We start from the raw sequence: 22,942 nt of genomic DNA, 5'->3' as shown, positions 1-22,942 counted from the left end.
CATTGGACAATTTTTTTACCTATGATTATCTCAAATAAATGAAAGTAAATTTGGATGGATGTTTTTGTATCACATACAATGATAGAAGAGCAATAGTTTGCATCGCTTAGCTCGATTTGTTTACATTTGTTACTTAGGACCTTTCGAAAAGTTCCGCGAGAATTGATTGGTGTTTGATTTAGAAATGGACATAGGGAAAATGACGGCTTCGGCATGCCAGACTATTTTCGGCAACCCAAATTGAAACACTATTTTCACTGGATTTTCTGACAAAAACACTTCGCTGAATGCATGCAAACGATTCTTTATGCTTTAAGCTTCAATTTGACTATATTTTTACCACTAAGAAAAAGCAATCTAGCAGGGTTTTCTTGAAATGAAACACACGCACTACAAATTGTAGCTGATTTCGAGTTGCCGATAATAGAACAGCAGATTTACATGCAGTTCAAATGGAACGGTTGCCGAAGAAAAAATGGTTGCCGACAATACTCGCTCTCACTAGAGAAGATTGGAGCTTTGTAAAAGCGTTTCAAAACAGTTTTTGACAATTCTTTCGACTGAAATTGTTAGAGCAGCTAGCAGCAAAAGATTGTAAACAAACCAATACTGCATATGTGTGCGTTCCTTAGAGAAAAAGGCTATAGAAAGAAGGTCGCTGCTTAGGTTGCCGAGAATACGTAATTTCCCCTATTTTGAATAGGATACTTCAGAGTTGATAATAGAAGAGTTACGCAGACTGAAACCAAAATCGAACTGTCAAACCGTCTATCTATCAAGGCTATCAAGCATAGTAGACAAACTCCGGGACGGGACTTGACAATCGAACTTCTCACTCTTCTTAATGTTTTTGAAGAATGCCCTTCGGAAAATTGTGCGTGGTGTTTGACGCAAGCGGGGGGAGGTGGCAGTCAAATACGAACAATCGTCGCGCACGCACCTTTATTTTTGGTTCCGAACGTAAACAACCCATAAGAAACCTACAGGGTTTGTTTACGTTTGGAACCAATTTCATACAAGAATGATCAGTAAGCTGATTTGACAGCACGTCCCCCCAGGCTTGACGGAGTTTGACCAATGATGCCAGGAATGAAAAATAACATTTTCTATTTTATTTGGATTTTATTCGGAGTTTCTATCGCAGTTTAGCAACTTATACATAATTTTTGCTCAACACAATGAAAACAACCATTATAAACAACAATATCCATCGCTTAAAACACGCAGTGCACTCAATTTTTCAACTTTCCTTTCGCAAATATAAACAACTAACAACTCCATTGACGTCAACGTTGATTCTGGCATCACTGTCAGCCATATTGATGCGATCCCTCTGTTCACGATTGCTACCAGAGTGGCTTTCCCGATACTTGAAACCTTTGTGAGCGGGGACTTTTCTTCAGTTCTTCTGCTTTAAACGTGTCGAAATCAATATGTCTAATTCTAATGCTAATTCTGACTACAAGGAAAATAACACATAGGTATTGATTATTTTTCAAGATTACTAAAAATCTGTGATTCTCGGTAGGAAAAGTGAAAAATCGGTAGTTTTTAACCTTTTGTCTGTGAATCGGTAGGCATCCCGAAAATCGGTAGGTCTGGCCACCCTGATTGCTACTGTCAAATCCACTAATGAGAAACTTTCTCGGATTTGATAGCAAATTGGCTCGAAATTGCTACCCGATTGTCAAGTCCCGTCCCAGGGCAAACTGACTCTGTTACGTGGGAAGTATTGTTATCTAAACTAGAGGAAACTTTCACAACCCAGGTGAAGTCATCCGAGGCGTAAACAAAAACAAAGGTTGCCAAGTCAATAAAAAAAAGCCCATTGATCGACATCAGCGTTGAAAGCTTCACTCTGCGTAACTCGTTTATTATCAACTCTATAAACTTACCCAATACGGTCCCACGGAGTCAGATATGACCCCGACAGGAAATTAACTGTCAAACATCACCGTTCAGAGCTCTACAATGCAGAAAAATATTGAAATGGGATTTTCACGAGCACGTTGATGACCTAGATCTGTAAAACCTCAAGCAATTATGAATTCACATACAACCAAAGATTTTTCTTCAATTGGCGAGCCTAAGGCTGCGTTCCATTTCCCGAATACTTTTTCGAAAGGGCATATCGGCTTTTGTAAACAATGCATTTGATCGTTGATTTGGCGTAACTGGTAGCTCGCCCATGCATGCTAACACTACCACCAGATAGGGGAAATTTTCCCCTATCTGATAGTGGTATTAGTATGCGTGTGCGAGCTACCAGTTATGCCAAATCGACGATCAAACGTCGCTTCGAAAAAATAATTGAGATTTGGTGAATTTTCACTTAAATTTGACACTTCGAAAACAAGTTAAGAAGTTCGAAAATTCCTCTGTTGTTGATTGGCCGATTTTCGAGAAGGTGTTTCATTGATTCAATTGATTCATTGGCTGTCAGAAATAAGTCTGCTGGAATAGAAGGTTTATTTAAAACAATGTCATCTGTCAAATTTAAGTGAAAATTCATCAAATGGAACACAGTCTAAATGTTGTTTCAGAATAATTACTAATCAAACAGAAGAATTGCCAAAATACCCAGACAACATTACGCAAGTAGTTTGATCAATTGAAGGTCTTTGGAACAATTCCTTCTTCTTACGATTCTTTTTCATCTTATGCTTCTTTTTTATTACCATTCTTCTTCTTCTTCTTCTTTTTCCCTTCGTATTCCAAGCTTTTTGCTTATCCCATATTAGCTGATTGCGTTCTCTCAACTAAGTTTTCCATATGCACTTCTTGCAAGAGCATCTTAAAGAATTGATTTGATTTATTGAACAATTAGAAATCAGGGTGTCGACTATCTGGAAAAATCTGGAAAGTTAGGGAAAATCAGCGAATCATTTTTTTTTGCCTGGGGAATCAGGGAATCACAGGGAATTTCATTCAAATTCAGGGAAATTTTTCTTAATCAGAGAATATTAATTAAAAGTATGGCTGATTTCGGTAGTTTCATACGATTTAACTAGAGTAAAGTGGGTAAGTCTGGGTGACGTGTAGGGACCGAAAATCTAAAGGGTGATACGGTCAAAATTTGGTCAAGGGAAAACGCGTGTAAATCGGTGAAATCGTTTATTTAAAAAATCAAATTAAATTTCTTTTTCAAGTTCAATTAGTATAAAATTCAGGAAAAATATTCAGTTAGGCTTCCGCTTTTCCAAATCCGAATTGCCGGGCCTTACGCTTGACCCCTACCTTGTCCACCTTCTTCGCCGCAGAAAGCCAGTTTGCCTTGAACTGCTGCTCGCCCTTAGCAGTTTTTTTGGTCTTCTTTAGGTTCCGCTTGACAATAGCCCAGTATTTCTCAATTGGGCGGAGCTCTGGCGTGTTGGGAGGGTTCTTGTCCTTGGGAACCACCTGCACGTTGTTGGCGGCGTACCACTCCATGGCCTTTTTACCGTAATGGCAAGATGCCAAATCCGGCCAAAACAGTACGGAACAACCGTGTTTCTTCAAGAAAGGCAGCAGACGTTTATTCAAACACTCTTTCACGTAAATTTCTTGGTTGACAGTCCCGGAAGCTATGAAAATGCTGCTTTTCAAGCCACAGGTACAGATGGCTTGCCAAACCAGATATTTCTTTGCGAACTTTGACAGTTTCATGTGCTTGAAAACATCTGCTACCTTTCCCCTTCCTTTTGCCGTATAAAACTCCTGTCCCGGAAGCTGCTTGTAGTCGGCTTTGACGTAGGTTTCGTCGTCCATTACCACGCAGTCAAACTTCGTCAGCATCGTCGTGTACAGCCTCCGGGATCGCGCTTTGGCCGTCGTATTTTGTTTATCATCGCGATTTGGAGTCACTACCTTCTTGTAAGTCGATAGTCCGGCTCGTTTTTTGGCTCGATGCACGGTTGTAGACGATACACCCAGCTTATTTGCGGCATCTCGGAGAGAGAGGTTAGGGTTTCGCTTGAAACTACCGGCAACTGTCTTTGTCGTCTCAGCGCCTTCCGGTTTTCGATTTCCCCCCGATCCAGACTTCCTGGCTGTCGACAAACGTTCCCCAAACACTTTAATTACATTTGTAACGGTTGATTTGGCAACTTTTAGCGATTTTGCCAACTTTGCGTGCGAGTAGCTCGGATTTTCGCGATGCGCGAGCAAAATTTTGATACGCTGCTCTTCTTGCTTGGACGGCATTTTGACAACTGAAGAGTGAATTCCAAAATCAAAATAGGAGCAACATTCTACACACACACACCTTCAAAATGAGGGGTGTTCAGGTTTTTTAAATGCAAAATTGAAAGAAATACGTCAAGTTGATATTGACCAAATTTTGACCGTATCACCCTTTATGTCTGACTCCATTTCGAAGTCCAAGATGGCCGCTTCCGGTTAAAGGAAAACTAGGAAATTCTATCTAATTCCCCTCAATATGGGTATTCTTGGTATCGAGCTTACGTGTAAGGACTGGAAATCTATTTCTGACGCCATTTTGAATTCCAAGATGGCGGCATCCGGTTAGAGAAAAACTGGGATATACTGTCAAATACCACACAATATGAGTATTTTAGAAACCTGGATGACGTGTAGAGACCGAAAATCTATGTCTGACGCCATTTCGAAATCCAAGATGGCCGCTTCCGGTTAAAGGAAAACTAGGAAATTCTGTCAAATTCCCCTCAATATGGGTATTATTGGAATCGTGCTTACGTGTAGGGACCGGAAATCTATTTCTGACGCCATTTTTAATTCCAATATGGCGGCATCCGGTAAGAGAAAAACTGGGATATACTGTTAAATACCACACAATATGAGTATTTTTGAAATCTGGGTGACGTGTAGAGATCGAAAATCTATGTCTGATGCCATTTCGAAATCCAAGATGGCCTCTTCCGGTTAAAGGAAAACTTGGAAATTCTGTCAAATTCCCCTCAATATGGGTATTCTTGGAATCGTGCTTACGTGTAGGGACCGGAAATCTATTTCTGACGCCATTTTTAATTCCAATATGGCGGCATCCGGTTAGAGAAAAAATGGGATATACTGCCAAATACCACACAATATGAGTATTTTTTTAAATCTGGGTGACGTGTAGGAACCGAAATCCAAGATGGCCGCTTCCGGTTAAAGAAAAACTAGGAAATTCTGTCAAATTCCCCTCAACATGGGTATTCTTGGAATCGTGCTTACGTGTAGGGACTGGAAAGTGGAAACCCATAACTGAAGCCATTTTGAAATCCAATATGGCGGCTTCTGGATACAGAAAAACTTGTAAACACTGTCCCAACACTGAATACCCCACAATATGGATATTTTTGGAATCGGGGTGACGTGTAGAGTCCAAAAATCGATGTCTGACGCCATTTTGTAATCAAAGTAGCAGTTTCCGGTTAGAGAAAAACTTGGAAATTCTGTGTGATTCGAGTATTTTTGAAGACATTTCGTAATTTGTGAAGATTTTTGAAGACGTGTTGAAATTGATGAAGATTTTGGAAGGCTTTTTGAATTTCAAGCAGACCAGTTAAAATTTTGTTTTCTATAGAAATGAAGATTTTGACTATAGAAGCTCCTTCTGGATCCTTTTAATTTATCGAACTTCTTAACGGAATCCCTTTATGAAGAGCTTTGAGTGGGTTGGTTTATTTCCTTTAAATTCCGTTATAATTGCTTATCTTTTGACAGATACGCGTATTTCGTCTACTACTTGCAGACTTCATCAGTGCCAAGTAGTGGTGTTGAGTACTTGGCACTCAAAAGATAAGCAATTATAACGGAATTTAAAGGAAATAAACCAACCCACTCAAAGCTCTTCCTTCTGGATGTTGATTAGGGCCCATGCATTAATTATGTCACGCTAAATCGAGGAAAAATTTTACCCCCTCCGCCTTATCGTCATGTTTTTCCTATACCTAATGCATTGTTTGTCACACAATCTTAGACCCCCCTCTTCCCTTAGAGCGTGACATAACATATGCATCACCCCCTATGAATAATGTTTAAAATATCTTGAAAAAATATCTTCAGGGTTTAACTGAAATCTTCGATTAGCTGAAGATCTTTTGAACACTTCCTGATCAATCTACCATTTTTGGAGAATATCTGGAACGACATTAGAATTTACGATTAAAGATTTTCAGGATAATTAATTTCATCAGTTCTGAATCACCCCCTATGAATAATATTTAAAATGTCTTGAAAAAATATCTACAGGACTTAACTGAAATCTTCGATTAGCTGAAGATCCATTTTGAGGGAATATCTGGAACGAAGTTGGAATTTATGATTAAAGATTTTCAGAATAATTAATTGCGTCAGTTCTGAATCATCTTGCCCCTTAAATGCTGCACAGTAGACCATGCCGTTTTAGTATGTGTGACGCATCTTCGATGTGAAATATAGGGGAAATGCAGGTAATGTCGGCCTAAGTGTCCCTAATTTGGGCCCATACATAAATTCAGCAAGAGACTAAATTTTCAATAGCAACCAAAAATATCCATTAGTAACGTCCCAATAACGCGTTCATCTAGATAAAATTGATAAATAGCAGATTTTTTTGCGATGGGCCCAATCTTAGATCCATATGCCAACAATAGAGACATTTCCCCTATATCAAATAGACAAGAAAATTTATGGATGTATATCCATCATTTTTCAGAATCCTTTCAAGAACTGGCTGTGTTGATGTTAGATTAGATTAGATTAGATTATATTAGATTAGATTAGATTAGATTAGATTACCGCCTTGGATTAATATTTGAGAGACGTAATTTTTAGTTTTTGAACAGTTTGAGATCTTAAGGGGCTGTTCATAAACTACGTAGACATTTTTTTGGGATTATTGACACCCCTCCCCATGCGTAAAAAACTGTCCAAACTGCCCCTAAGAATAATACTTGATCGACCTAGTCTTGAAAAAACATCCAAAGGACTTCACAGAAATATTCATCTATCTTTCGAACACTTCTTGAAATACCTACCATCAATGTAGAATATCTGAGAGAATATCCTACACGCTATTTTGAGGCTACTCAGTGACTGGGTGGATCGCACTCATTTTTGCATGCTGTATGGAGTTGTCAAAAAATGAGTAAACTGGTTTACGAAGACGAGGCAAGGGATCCGGACGGATTTGAACAAAGGACAGGTGCCTGGTTTCGGTAAGGCCAACATTGTATGGCCAGGATTGTCAGCGCCGACTATTCGAGGTCGCGAGCTTGTCCAACAGCAGCAGCTTCCAGAAGATAAGGAGCGGGAAGCCAAGCTCAAGAAGATTCGCGATGAGATGGTGAACTTCAAACGGATGAAGCTCAGTCCCCTTGAGCAAAGTTGGCCAGGATATAAAATGCCTAGCCGTAGTATAAGACCGCCGTATGCAGTTGGAGAGGACCAGTTTGAAGGATTCGACACCAAATTTAATTTTCTTCCCGGACGAAAAAATGTATATGCAAAGCATTCGCGTTTATTCGTTTATATCGAAATGGGTAAGGTTTACTCAGTTGACAAATGTCATCATCTGAGTAACCGTTACCCAGTTTCATCCATTAGCACGTTTACTCAAATTTGAGTAAAAGCGTGTTTACTCATTTTTGAGTAACTTCCCTTTTGGCTGAACTGAGTGATTTTCGACTCAAAAATGAGTAGCATCGAAATAGTGTGTATGACTTGTACAACGTTCTCTGAACATCTAAAAAGCGTCACAAGTTCTAGAAAAATTTCTAAATTTGTACGAAATTTCCGAGCGCTTCTTCCAAGTTCCAGTTTTTTTTCGAGCTCTCTTAACTCTGCCAAAATCTTAGAACATCTATGCACTGCACTGAACTTCTGGAAAAAGCCCTCGTCCTTTTCTACGAATATTACAGAACATTTGGGAAGTTCCTTAAAATTAAATGAAGTTCACAAAATTTACAGGAATTTTATTGCATCACCGCATAGGCAAGTAGATCTCTGACAAACTGTTATCATGTTCTCTGAAGATCCCTGAAGTTCTTAGAGGTTCGCTAAACTTTTTCGAAATTGTTTGATCTTCTAAGAAATTGCCCTGCACTTCTATGAAATTTTACGCAGCTTCTCGAATTGCTACGTAATTCACTTAAGTTATACAAAGCTTACTGCATTTCTACGTTTCTCGTTGATTTATTTTCTACGTTTCTTGTTGAACTATTTTCAAATACTTTATACTTCAACGAAGTGACCTGACGTTAAAAAGAAGGTTCCCAAACAGTTATTATTATTATTATTATTATAGTCACTTTAACACTCTTGGGTCATTCGTGACTTGTCCGGGGGTGAGATTTGAACTCGTGACTTTGGCGTGAGAGGTATGGATGCTAACCACTACGCCGGGGTCGACCCCTAGGGTTAACTATAAAGATCCAACTCTTGCGAAGCATCCTAAATTTTAACAAAATTTCCTGAATTTCTACGAAGTTCTCCGAAGCCCTGCGGAGTTTCCAGAACTTTTATAAAGCTTCCTGAATTTCTACTTCAGTTAGAATTTCTGTTAAGTTCACTTAATTTCAACAAAGTTCAATAAAGTTCTATAAAGATCACTTAACTTCTACAGCTTTCACTGAGCGTTTACTTAATTCGATGAACTTCTACACTTTGAAGTGTGATGAGCTTCTATAAAGTTAGCTGATTTTCTACAACAATTGCAAAATCTAGAAAGTTCCGTTAGGATCTACGCAGTTTCCTGAAGATCTACGAAGTTCCTTGCAGCTGCAGGTCAATTTTATAAATCTGAACAACACCCATCGCAAATTTGAAAGCAGTGGATGTGAATGACATTTCGTCCATCTCGATGAAGATTTTTTTCCAAATACACCATGGCATATTCCAGTTTCCTACTCGATTTGATGATCCGTTTTCGTGCTATGGTTTATTGAGAAACATCGAATACGCCATTTTGAAAAAAATAGGCGTTAGTCAAAATGGCCGAATTCCGGTACAAACTTGGTTCATTGTCCCTAGCGATCAATTATGCGAAGTTTCATGGAATTCTGGGAGGTAAAATCTAAAATTTGTTTATTTTTTCGCTGCGGCGTCGACCCCCTTGCCCTTCACCACAGCCCTGTGCTAATCTTCCGTGGTGACAGTTAACAAGGGCTTTTTTCACGTCACAAAACTCTTTCGTTCTACCATCTGATTGAAACGCTTTATTTGCCATCAAACCCGATCCTAGTCGTAACTCTTCGGGGTGGTAGTTCCTGGGACCCTCCTCCGTATCTGAATTCGGCCGTTCTCCAAAATCCTCTTGAGCCGTTTGAGACGTTTCCGGGTGGTAGACGGTAGCGCGTTAAACGACCCCGCAGTTTCCGTTCCATCTGCGGATAGGCCCGAGTAGGTATCGTTCCGGTTCAGCTGCGAACTGTAGACATCGTCCGCATTAGCGATAGATGAATCCGTGACGGACGGTCTATCCATTGAATTGAGGTCCGCCTGAACGTAGCTGAAAGTGATGTTATTCAGTGACCAAGGTTCCATCGTCGTCGTCGTCGCGTTATTATCCCTTATGATGAACAATGGGGAGTAGTAGAACGTTGGTATGAACGACCGTGCCGAATTGCCATCTGCGTTCTAGAAAGCAAAGAATGGTTCTTCGGTTGAATAGGTTTTAGAATTTGTTGTGTGATTTTACCGGTCTCCACAATGGTGGAGTAAAGCCCTGTTGAGGTGATGTCGTTTGACGTTGTGTGGGAATCTGGAAAGAGATTAGTAAGATCTTTGGAATCACTTAACCGGTGAGGCGAGGACAACTTGACAATATATTTTTTTACACTAAGTGTTTTGAATACGGCTGTTCTGTTCACATTGGTAAATCATAAGACCTTTGTTGTAATTCTTGAAAATTTGAATTTTTATTCATCAGCGGTGTGCTGGTTAAATACTGTTCGGAGTGGTAGTTTTGGGAATCTTCCTGCGTATCAGAACCCGCCCGTTCTCCAAAATCTCCTTGCGCCGTTTGAGTCGTTTCCGGGTGGTAGACGTCAGTGCTTCGGTCGTTTCCGCCGTTTCCGCAGTTTCCGTAGTTGCCGTAGGCTCCGTGGTCTCTTCGGTATTCAATATATCTTCGTATAGGTCAGAATAGGTATCGTTCCCGGTTGGCTTCCAGCTGTAGTCTTCTGTGGTGGCCGTTCCGTTGCTGAGATCGTACGCTTCTCCGTAGTCGGTGATGTTTCCACGCGTTGATATGTCTGGCGCGGGTGGCGAATAGCTGTACGCAGTGGGGCTCTGCAGCAAATATAAGATGTTTATTCTAACCTTAGGATGCATTCATTCTCTTACCGAGTAGGCCATGTACGGTGTTATTTCGAAATTTAACAATTGAAACGATGTGGGAACTCCTCTGGGTTGTATCTGCAAAAAATGTCGGTAGAATTATGGTATTGTTTGCTCCTTGTTTCATCTACGCCGTTGAATGACTACGAAGCATTCATTGCTAGGGTACGAGTCACTACGTCTAACTGAATAGAACTGTACAATCAGTATTAACTATACGATTATGAAAGTAGATATTTTTGAAAGAATTGTCAATGTTGCCAGCATTTGTATTCTACAGTCTGAGGTTCGATTACAGGTCTCATCTTCTTCCTGCGCATCAATAGCTGTCCCTAGGCAGTTGTACTCGTAACCTTATTGTGACGTTTCAGTTTCTTCCGAGTGGGTGCAGCTCTAGGAACTTTGTCAAAGGTGACACACAAGGAAGAAGTGTTAGTTTGTTTACTAAAATGAACTATGCCCATTTTGTTATGGCAAGCTTTGCCATAAGAAATACTCCTCGTGTTTATTAGCGAAATTCACATCAAAGGTTGATAAATTGCGTAGGAAATCAGTTTGGCACGGCATTTGTGACCAGCGTACATCTTCCGGTCGTATGAAACAGGTCAAAAACTGTCCAAATCCGCCCATAAATTTTTTTGTATTGAATTTCTGTATGGCAAAATAGTGAACTTTCCGTGAACATTAACGGCAAAGAACTCATCAACACTGGGAGACCGTGAGCTCCTGTCCACCTGTGATAAAATCATATCGGGTGCAGCTCTCATAGCGACCGCCTTCTGAGCCACATCTGCTAAAATTTGTCGGGATCCTGCGGAATCCTCATTACTTTCTGTCGTTGCGTTGTAAGCATAGTAGTTGGACCCCTCGTACGCAAAATCGGTACTAGCATTGAACAAAACCATCGTCGACTGTGGCGTCGTTATTGTCGTCGCCATTGTAGATATTCTTCTTCTTATTTTGCTCTATTGTACACTGAGGCAAAAAAAACGTAAGAATTCCATAAGAAACTCTTATGATTTTGAGTCACATGAAATCGGTATGAATTTCATTGATTTGCCTAATGAAAAATATCGAACGCTTTATGCAATTTGAGATTGTAAAACGTCCAGAAAGCACTATCCAACTAACAATTTTAGCTGCAGACTAGCTTATACAGCCAAAACTTGCCTTATGCAGCTAATGTGTGCCTGTTCTGTATAAGCTGATTTGCAGCTAAAATTGTTTGTTAGGCAGTACATATCTGAGCAAAGTAATAGCTGATAAGGTCGTGTTTCCAAAAACGGGTAGGCACTGTACCTGTATTTTTGACGTAGGACTACATTTGTGATTTCTATGTGGAGGTACACTTTGGAAAACCGAAAATGGAACATGTAACAAAATTATGAAAGATTTTGAACGTTAATATCTCAGTTGCCCCTGAACCAATTTCAATGATTTTATCACCAATCGATCAGAAATATTCCTACGCATCTTTTCTTATCATTTTCAAAATGTCTCTATTGAAAATTGCACGAATGTACAACTGTTGCTATGATAATTATAATTATCACCGATTGCCTGCGAAAAGCGATTTCCCTAACACAGTGAGTGGTGGTGTTCTCCAGTACACAACGAAAGGCTCCCCACAAGCAGCTAGTTGTCAAGGCTGGCCTCAACCGTTGATCGGATTCAGTTCCAATCACCGTGTGTGGTGGTGTCCGGTCGTCGGCATAGGCAGCAGCAGCAGTGCTTTCGGCACGTGGCGTTGAACATTGTTCTCCAGTACACAACGAAAAGCTGCCTGCAAGCAGCGAGCTGGATCCAGCCTCGAGCCTACATGAGCATCCATAGAAGGAGGAAGAAGCCGCACCGCTATTGATCGGAATCAGTAGCCCTTCGTGAGTCGCTGTGGGTCATATATGTCAAGCGCGTCATACTAAATAGTATAAACAGATAGAACCGCGCTCAAATTCCTATTCCTACACAAAACACAAGCACCTGCTACAGTTAACAAATAAAATTTATTATATAAGACCACGTAGTCCTACGTCACCATTGCTTACAACCCCATAGGGCTGTCCCTTGTAATTTTTGAAAACTGCTGGAAAATCAGGGAATACTAGGGAATTTCGTTCTCTTCATTGAGTCGACACCCTGAATTGCAGACGTCATTTTAAAAATTTTACAAGATCCTAAATGGTCGAAAATGTGAATTGCCCAGAACAAATAATTATGCAAAGTTTCACGCCAACCGGCGAAGGTCGCGTTTTTCCAATTCGTCATTTGGTGAAACTGCTCAAATATAAAAAAAATGAACTTCGTCAATATTTTTTGAATATTTTTTTTTAGTAAAAAGGGGTTGAAAGTGGCGTTTTCGAGTTAAGATTTGTTGAAAAATATGGAATTCGCCATTTTGATTATTTATTAAAAAAAATCAATATTGCCAAATTTCAGCTTAAATGTGAATGATTAACCATAACAGACAATAATGCAATGTTTCACGCAAAATGGAGAAGGTCGCGTCGGTTCGTCAATTCGTCATTGAAAATGAGAAAATTTACAACCCCCAAAGGTAGTCTATAACGGACCGGGAATCGAACCTACCAATTATACCAAGCAACAAATACTTACCGGAGGCCTAAATGGACTTGCAGTCCGTCCGTTTGGCTGCCAACGACAATAAAGGTTACATTATTTGTTTTATGGAAATATGATATACCAATATTACCTGTACGGGATAAGGACTAATCTGGACACCATTCTGGAAATATTGAATATTTTAGACGTTGCAATACTTAAAGCTGAGATTATCGCGTCTAAATCTAAATCTCAATCATTGAGTGTTTTTCCGATCTTAACCGCATCGTCCTTACCACACTACCGCCATCTATCGACCACAGTGCGCCGGTAGTGTTCAATCGTCAAACGACTGTCGAAATCAACTCATAATTGGCCAAGATTTCGCTCATTTTCATTCAAATTGAGGTTACTCGCACGAGTGAGTCAATTTTACTCTTTCGTATGGAGAAGTTTCTAAAAGCGTAGGTTGCTTATGCGCTGAGTGACCTACGCTTTCAGAAATTTCTCCTTATGACTCACTCTCGGAGTTAGTTTCGTTTTCAGTGCAAAAAATGAGCTTAAATATGTTAATGTTGAGAAACGAAGCAATCATTGGATAAGGCCAGTTATCATAGTAGCCCTAACATGGAAATGGTTACCCTAGTTGTCTTGGTTGTTTTTTGGACCGTTCTGTCCGGGTTGCATTCGGGTGAAACATCAGTTCAAGTACAACAGTAGGTACAAACGAACGATGTCACTTACCTTTGCAGTTGTTTGCAGAAGTTTGGAATTCTCGCGTCACTTTTCAAATAGACCAATGTAACATATCCACCATTTTGAGAAAATCGAAGTTGAAGTTCGACAGATTATTATTTTAACTGTTTAAAAACAATACATTTTGCAATACTATTTTTTATGTAGTCAGCGTATAATAACGTTGAAAATTCAGAAGAAACGGTAGAATCACAATTTTACTTTGAATTTCATGCTGCAACATAGAAAAAACCACATAGGACGTTTTGACAAGTCGACGTTTTGTCTACATGATACTAGATTCCCTTTCACAGATTTCAGAGTAGAGTACCTAACTTTAGGTTGGTCCCGCCTTTAGAAAATGAGCACCAATCATGTTAGGCAGTCCGAATGACCGAAGTAACAATCATGTACCCATCATTTCAAGCTGTACACTGGACAATTTTTGACCTATGATTATCTTAAATAAATGAAGGTAAATTTGGTTGGATGTTTTTGTATCACATACAATGATAGAAGAGCAAAAGTTTGTATCGCTTAAATCGATTTGTTTACATTTGTTACATTGGTCTATTTGAAAAGTGACGCGAGAATTCTAAAACGAATCGTTTGTGGGTGAAAAGAAAAGGTTACTAAAGTGTGATTTTTTTCTATCCGTGGGTTGGGAAAGTTACCTTAGGAGAGGTGCTTCTAGCTGGGCCCTGTAAATTAGAATGTGTATGTGTACTTGTATTAAAGAGCCTGAATTTATAAAGAGGCGACATCTTATCCATTTGACAGGTCTTCTGCTCGATTGGAATGACTTTTCCTATGACTTTGACAGATAATCGATTGTTCCAATTTTGACATGTCGTCTCTTATAAATTCAGGCTCTTTACTTGTATGAATAAGACAAAATCGCGGAAAGGTGGAATCAATGATAAGCAACTGAATCGGCAACACTGGCGACGGATTATTATCAACAATCAATTCGAAACTAACGATTTTAAATTGGTTCAGTACTTGACTAGCCTATTGGTCCCAAGCAAATCGATTAACGTATCCCATTCTAGTATAAATTCCATGTTTGTTTTGATTCGCTATGAAAGTTTGACAGATAAAATGAGGGGTTCGTGGATTTTCCTATGCTTCGAGGGGTGCATCGATTTGCTTGAGACCGAAGAGAGTACCAGAGCTGAGCCAAAAAGTTGAGCTCGTTTCTTCGGGACCTTCTGGTCTTAGAGTTACCTCTATGTTATTATCCCAGGAAACATGTCAAGCAGTCATATAGTTGTCAAAATGTAAGGCTTTAGTTGGAAACTTACCCTAGGTGTAGTTCTTCCAGGTCCATTTTGTACCTGTGAATGAAAGTAGATTGTTTTGTTAGTTGCGTTTAGTACCTTTAGAACTAGATAGTTTTTAGGAATTAGATAGAGTGCACAGTGTGGTAAAACGAGTCGATCTAATGGTAATTGTTGTAAAACGATCGTATACACAACCGCATTTATTACAAAACATCGAAAACTTCGTAGCGTTCCTTTCAATATGAGTAACGTGAACTTTCATTCAAAGTTAGAATTTAACCCAAGTGGTAAGTTATTCAGCACATTTTGTCGAAATTAATTTCGGCACAGCTTGGCACAGCATCCATCGACACACCTTCGGCACGTAGGCATTGGATTGTTGTAAATAAAGTGGGAGCACTGCTGGACAACTGTCATTGAAGTTGTTCACCATAACGTGCTGTTTGACTGACTGAGGAACTCAGACCAGCAGTTCAATTATAGATCTAAATACGAAATGTAGGTTCTAGAGTGGGCTCAAGAAAAAGAGGCAGTTAATCAGACCCCATTAGTACCCTTAATTCAAATAATGCTGCAACTCATACAAAACAAGTTACAGAAGTCTATTCATCATCCTCTATAGTCGGTCTCCTACAATGTTTCCCACCGGTTCCAACTCTTTTCGGTCGCTGATAGACCGTTGCTTTTCACATCACTAGGTTGCTAGTCTGCCTTTGAGGGCATTATAAACCACAGGACTTTTACTATCCTATGACACAAAATACCAAAATTTCGCACACCCGACACTTGCCGCGTCATCCTCAATCCAAACTATGCTTGCGATTTCAAAGCAAAACATTCAAGGTGTCAGAAATACCGGGTTGCCGGGCTGGGTATTTTACAAACAATCGCAGCTTGCTCTATAACCGGCACACCTGCAGCACACTTGCGGCACACTGATAAAAAAGATGACCCGAAAAGCCTCATTAATAAAGTTAAATAATAATAATAATAAGATGACCCAAGATTGGTGTGCAGAATGACCTACCCCTTGATTTAACCACATAAATTAAATAGCTAAATAGTACTTAAGTAGATTAAAATTAATATACTTGATATGACCAACCGTATTTCGAGCAGTTCCAGGCAAAATAGCGAACAATAAACTGAATTTTTTCAATCAACCTTCTCCGATTTTGTTTCATCCAAGTTGTATAATTGTTTGTTATGGGAATGGATACACATTTTTGCTAAAATTCTGCCATTGTGGATCTTGTAAAATTTTAAAAATAGCGCCTTTAAAAAAAAAATAACATGGAATCGGAACTTCTGATTGAAATGACGTCTGAGACAAAAGTGTAGAGAAAAATAATGTTTTTTTTTTTCTGGGCAAAATATAAAAAAAAAGAAATCCAAAAAATGTAAAAAACCTAAATATCTCAAATTTGTGTGTCCATTTTTTGAAAATTTAATTAAATTTTGAATTGTTTAAAATTATGGACACTTAAAAATTTACTAGAATGAGGATTTTTTGTATTTTTTTTTTGTTTCAACCTCCATCAATCATTGATCAAAAATACCGCACTACCGCCATCTGTTGAGTACGCTGTCAAGGGTCGTAGTGTGTAAACGTCGAACTCAAGGGAATTGACTGATACTGCCAACTACGATCATTTTAAATTGACCGTGTGTTGCGTGTTCCATGAAAAATATGCTAGTGTTATGTCTCTTTGTCTGTGGCACTTAAAAATTCGGAGATCCCTAAACATATGACGAGCTAGAGTTTCGGAAATGTGACTACTATCGAGTCGTTATAGAATCTTACCCTAGGGGGTGTTCTTCCAGCTGCAACTGGTTTCTGTTGATGAGAATTAGAAAAGGTTTTCAGTTACAATGTTGTAGTCCAGTAGCTCTTTGGCAACAACAATAAAAAGGCAGTGAACATATTCGAATGCAATGTTTCATACCTTTGCAGTTGTCCGCTGTTGTTGTGGCTGCTGTAATCTTCCATTCTGAAATGATGGACGAAACGTGATGAAATGCCACGTGGCAAGAAGGTTTCAATTTTATCATGGGGTTTAACGCCACTTCGTCGAACTCCACTTTGCGTCGGTATATTGTTACACTAATGATATTTTTACTTGTAAGCTAATCACTTGATGCAAACGGTTCCCTGAAGCCTTTGGCTACAGATAAACAGACGTACCTCTTTTTCCTCTATCGTCGTACACGTATTTTATTTAGATAGTTGCGTGGGGGATTCACTTTGACGTTTCTATACATCCTATCGAACTTGTACGCAACATTGTTTGAGGCTTGGCAAGCAAGCTTTTTTCCACGAATAGCATTTATTTCAAAAGATACGTCCGTTTGTCTGTGCGATGGCTTCCATCGTTTTTTAACGGATACGACGAAAATGGCCTCCGCAAGACAAAGTAGCGTGAAACCCTATGCGAGAACTTTCACGAGCAGGTACTCACCATAGCAGGGTTAACATTGTTTCTTCTCTGAAATGAGAAAAAGAAGGTACAAGCCATCGTTTTGTAAACTGCTTTGATTCAATCTGATCTTACCGGAGTTGTCCGCTGCTGTTGATTGCCTCTACGAGTTGTCGGGCCTTTCTTATTAGGTTGGGTCGACATGACCAGTCTTCCAGATCTGTCGGCTCCAGCGCTGAATCGACCAGGCGTCGTCCTCTGATTCGGCGGTCGTCCTCCGCGTTGAGGAGTTGTACGTTGCTGCTGAGATTGTAATTTTCCATTCTGAAATGATGAAATGCCACGTGACAAATAGGTTTTAATTTTATCATAGGGTTTAATGCCACTTCGTCGTACTCCGCTTTGCTTCGTAATATTTTTACTTGTAGGTAAATAACTTAGGTTAGCTGAAGCCTTTGGCCACACGCATTTATTTAAATATGATTAGTTGGGTGAATCCCCCATCACTTTGACATTTCTATACATCCTATTCGAACTTGTACCCAACATTGTTTGAGACTTGGCAAGCAAGCTTTTTTCCACGAATAGCTCGCGAGATGTCGTTCGTGAGTTCCATGGCGATATATTTATGGAACATTTATTTAAAAAGATGCGTTGGCTTTCATCGTTTTTTTTTAACGGATACGACGGAAATGGGCTCCGCAAGGCGAAGTAGCGTGGAACCCTATGCGAGAACTTTCACGAGCAGGTACTCACCATAGCAGGGTTAACATTGTTTCTTCTCTAAAATGAGAAAAAGAAGGATCAAGCCATCGTTGTAAACTGCTTTGATTCAATCTGATCTTACCGGAGTTGTCCGCTGCTGTTGATTGCCTCTAGGAGTTGTCGGGCCTCTCTTATTAGGTTGGTTCGGCATGATTAGTTTTCCAGATCTGTCGGCTCCAGGCGTCGTCCTCTGATTCGGCCGTCGTCCTCCGCGTTGAGGAGTTGTACGATGCTGCTGTGTTCCACCACCATTGTGTCCCGCGGTAGGTCTTGCTTGATGCGGGGTTGTTCGCTGTCCAAGACATTCCTGAGAAACGTAAAAAAGGAATTACAGCTCGGCTTTGGACGGAAAACACAAAATGGTGGTACATTTTCAAACAGTATGACTGCCAGTAGCAGTAGCAAGATTGGAACCTTCATCTCCACCGAACTACCAGGTTCGGTCACTTGTCACTTTCCCTTACGGTGGTCAGAAGCAGACTCTGCTTTTGAAAAAGGTTATCGCTCAGTTGAAGGAAACTTCATTAGCGTAAATGTGATGGCAATTTAAATCCGATTAAGGGGTAATTTTTTATTCTTCAATGGGGCGGATGTGCTGTAGTTGGGCTTGATTTTAAAGATTATGGAAATTTGCACATCCAGTTTTCCGATGATAAACAAAACAATTATTGCATGGCATTTAGAATCAATGAATTCGGTTCAATTTAATTATTTTTGAAATATTAGTTATTCAGCTTAATATTCAATACGCTAGTTCTCTAAACTTTGATAAAGCCGCTTCGCTTGGTATTGAATCCTATCCTCGCTCTAACTAACTAACCCATATTTCTGAATTTCTTTACTCGGCAGGTCTACCCTTAGAGATTTCTAAAACAAAGCTTTTTCTGCTCTATTTAAAACTTGACCCATATTTCCTAACGCCGCTGTAAATATAATCATTACTGGTTCTCTGAGAGTCTCTATAATAAGGATATACAATACAATCGTTACTGGCAGCACTGACCCGATTTGGCTTCCAACGTGCCGTAGTAGGCACGCATAATGAATACTCGTATTACTCGTTTTGACGTTCCGATTCACTGTACAAATAAGACAGCACGACATTATAGCAACTTGGGTATATTTACAGTAAATCATAGTTTTGCTAGAAGGGCAGCCATCCCACGATTCCGCATGTTCTTAAAAAATCCAAAATTATAAAATTCGGCATATTTTCGTTTCCGACAGGCGACCAGCATGGTGAAGAGCGATGATTGGCGTGACATGAATAAAAAAAAAACTAAAAACCGACAACAAAATTTACCGTGCTCGTTCCGTACTCCTATCCTGAAAATATGTATTTATTTGTTTGAAACTGGCAACCATTTCCTCCCACCAATACCACCGATGCAAGCCGCACACGATTAATCACTCACACACATACAAACAATGGCGACCGGCGGCGGCAGCGGAAAACAATAGCGCACCACAATCGATAGTGGCAGAAAATCACACTAACACCACACCACCACCATCGTTCGTGTCGGCGTTGAAAAATCGTTACGTGTGTGTGTGTGTGCGTGTTCTATATATTCTTTCTTTTTTTCCCCTTACAAAAAAAATCTTGAATATTTATTAACCGAGCAAGCTGTGCGTTGTATAATGAGTTTGTTAATCCTAAGCGTTATGTTTTATTAACGTCATCCGAAGAGGTCAAAGTGAGCGGCGATTTGTCGATATGTTGGATTGCGAATGCTGAGGTATGTCAAAATTTGTGCCTCTCACTTTTTCTTTCTTAAAATTAATAAACATAAGTAAGTGTTAAAATTGTGTATTTGTTCTTATTTTCGTTCTTTAACCATTGTGCGTGCACCAAACTACCTCGTGAAGTTAGCTTAAATTTCACTCATTATCATAATCCTATTACCTTCTCTCTTTCGTTTCTTCGAACAACCAAAAATCAACAATTTCCGAACGATGACTGCTTTGGATGTAAATTACATCTCAGATTACGATAAGCGAGGTAGAGAGAGAGAGATGCGAAACTCGTTCGACAAGTGCACTTGAGTCTGTTTTTGTTTTATTTATATTACGTAACTAGTAGCAACAAAAAAGAAAAATTCAACGCCCTCTTCCTGCTACTTCCGGCTACTTCCGAACAACTACCTTATTTTGTTTTTTTTTTTATCGTACACTGTTTGCTTCACCGTTTGGAGAAAGTTTTGCTCCCCTATAAAACGGACGAGAAATAAAACTCTGCATAAAATATGGTTTCCATTGAGAGAAAAAAAAAACACAAATCACCGAAAAGTAAGCAAGGAAGCCAAGTAAAATTTCATAAATAAATCATCGCACCGGGAATCGGAAAATCACAACGGATGGTCCATCGAAGTAAGCCATATACGACAAACTGTTTGCTGAGCGAGACAAAATGGGTGCAGCGGAAAGATGGATGATGCCCGTGTCAGTGTAAGATTATGTTCATCCCACCTTTGTCCCGGTGAGGTACAAATCTGTGCCGAGAAATCACAGTCGCTTGAAAAAAAAATCGGTATTGTTTTGCAAGGAAATAAAAATCGAATCTGGTACAAACGCCTTACGTACTTAAATCTTCCAGTTTTGGTAGGGATAGTCAATACAATTAAAGGTAAACTTAGTAATACTGACGTTTTATTTGCTGGAATCTGAAAGAAATCCATTAGGTGTCCCTTGAAGATGTTTTTTTTTATCGAATGTACCTACGAATGGTGAATAAAGGAATAACAAAAATAGTTGCTGAAGAAACGCCGTACATCTGACAGCACTTCTATCCACAAATATAAACCAAACAATATCAATTTTTATTGTGGAAAAGTTTGGGGGTGTCGTCAATACCAGAAACTATTTTCTTCTTGGCCATTGCGTCCTTAGTGGAAACTTACGGCTCCCCTCAACTTGTGTGACCCGAACTTGTCAGCCTTATTTATGAAAATGTTGCGGGTTGCTTTGGTTTTTAGACTGATGTTAAAATAATTGAAAGTTGAAAACATAAGTTCACACATCAAAGTACAAAGGGAATAGCAGGTAAACAAACCAATTATTCGATACGCCACCCTAGAAACTGTAGCATCGAAATGAACCAATGTATGCTGAAACCGGTGTGACAAAAATATTCTGCTGGGAATCTTATTCGGGGCAAAATATGCAATATTTTCTATTATTCTACGAAACCCATGCGTTTTTTCAGTGGTCTTATTGCATCAAAGTATACCTTAAGCATCCATCTTGAAGGTAAATGAGAAAGATTTCCAATAACGGTTATGTGATTTTTTTGCAATTTGTAGAAGTTATTGAACTTCAAGGATCTTCCTACATCTTCACGAAATTTCGCAGAACTTAAGAAAACTTCGAAAAAGTTCAGGGAACTGCGTAGAAATTCAGCAATCTTTCTAAAAGTGCAGCAAATGTTGTAGAAGCTCAGTAAATTTTGAAGGAATTCGGATAACGTTATAGAATTTTATCAAACTTTGTAGAAATTGAAAACTTTTGCTCGAACCCCAACACAAAGATCTACTCCAATTACTTTGTACTAAAAATTTTGGAAAGATTAATCTAAAAGGGAAAGGAGGGGCGAAAAAAGATCCTACCAAACTTTGTTCCACTACTATGGCTAAGGTCCCAGGCTAAGATTCCCAGCTAGCTGTCTCAAAGAAACCAGGAACGGCTATTTTTCCTATTAAGATTAAGCACTAATTGTTTGGATCTATTTTACGTAGGGTTAGTTTACTAGTTTTGACACTTGTGGTCCAGTTTGTTGCCCTAGGGACTAAACCAAATTTGAAATACATTTTCAAATTAAACATATGTTCGAATCTTGTATCGTAAAAAAATTGAAAATAATGCAAAAAGTTGGAAGGGTTGTATACTAGATACGACCGCAGGGTTGGCGTTGGATAACGTCTGTTATGTGTTGTACTTAATTGTGTATATTATATTTTAGGAATATTTCTTAATAACTCTTTTGCGAAAGTTTGGTGGCCCTGAAAAGAGCCGTTTTGTTGGGCTGATGTTGTTGACAATGATGGAACGGGCGACCTTGTTGGACGCTTATATAGTAGAACAGAAAATATTAGAGGTGTCAGATACTCGCATACGTACGTTAAACCAACAATCAATACGAAACTAACGATTTTAAATTGACTCACCACTTTAGTAGCCTATTGGTACCAAGCAAACGATTAACGTACCCTATTCTAGTTGAAATTCTATTACTACACTATGTTTGTTTTGATTCGCTATGAAAGTTTGACAGATAACATCAGGGGTGTGTGGATTCATGCAGAACATGCAGGGGTGAGTGAAATAGCTTGGGACTGCTTGGGACCGTTGTTCTGGTACTGAGTGAGCCAAAAATAATAATGATTTTCTTCGGGACCCAGTGGTCTTAGAGTTACCTCTATGGTTAAACTCTTTCTTGATAATGTTGTGGCCCTGAAAAGGGCCATTTTTCCAACGCGCTCGGCGTAGTTGCCCTTGCGGAGCACACGGTGAATACGACCGACTGAGAACTGCAGCAGCTGGGCATTCCATGACGGCGGCCCAGTATACCGGAGCACTGGCACCAACGCACTCGGCGTAGTTGCCCTTTCGCCCCCAGGCTCTGCTGCCGCTGCTCTGATGCCGTTGCTCTGCTTCCGCTGCTCTGGTGCTGCTGCTCTGCTGCTCTGCTGCTCTGCTGCTGGGTCGACGATCGGATAGACAATGATGGAACGGGTGACCTTGTTGGACGCTTATATAGTAGAACAGAAAATATCAGAGGTGTCTGATACTCGCATCTGATGTCTCGGTTGGAGAAAGTATAAGAATATTAAAAAAATCAATCGATTTTCACCATCTTTAGACAATGGTTTACTTTTAACCATTTTTCAATAGTTTACAGAATGAAATCAATAGTTTTGAAAC

At 39.5% G+C, this 22,942-nt stretch overlaps 1 protein-coding gene across 2 annotated transcripts in view; it reads left to right on the top strand.

Annotated features, from left to right (window-relative positions):
* Positions 1-20,657, top strand: part of Idh3g (Isocitrate dehydrogenase (NAD(+)) 3 non-catalytic subunit gamma) — a 35,978-nt gene extending 15,321 nt beyond the window's left edge. The window contains exon 5 of one of the 2 annotated variants that reach the window (XM_065232654.1): positions 20,010-20,657. In XM_065232654.1, coding sequence (XP_065088726.1) covers position 20,010 — 1 coding nt within the window. In that variant the 3' untranslated portion in view covers positions 20,011-20,657. Of the gene's footprint in view, positions 1-19,249; positions 19,829-20,009 lie in introns of those variants that run through there. The other variant, XM_065232653.1, reaches the window with a different exon arrangement.
* The last annotated feature ends 2,285 nt before the right edge of the window (positions 20,658-22,942 follow it).

This window comes from Ochlerotatus camptorhynchus, unplaced genomic scaffold (assembly GCF_037179485.1).
Source record: "Ochlerotatus camptorhynchus isolate MF236.1 unplaced genomic scaffold, CSIRO-AGI_Acam_v1.1 ptg000370l, whole genome shotgun sequence".
Taxonomy (NCBI): Eukaryota; Metazoa; Arthropoda; class Insecta; order Diptera; family Culicidae; genus Ochlerotatus; species Ochlerotatus camptorhynchus.
The sequence above is the reverse complement of the archived record's forward strand: the minus strand, read 5'-3'. Positions and strand labels throughout refer to the sequence as shown.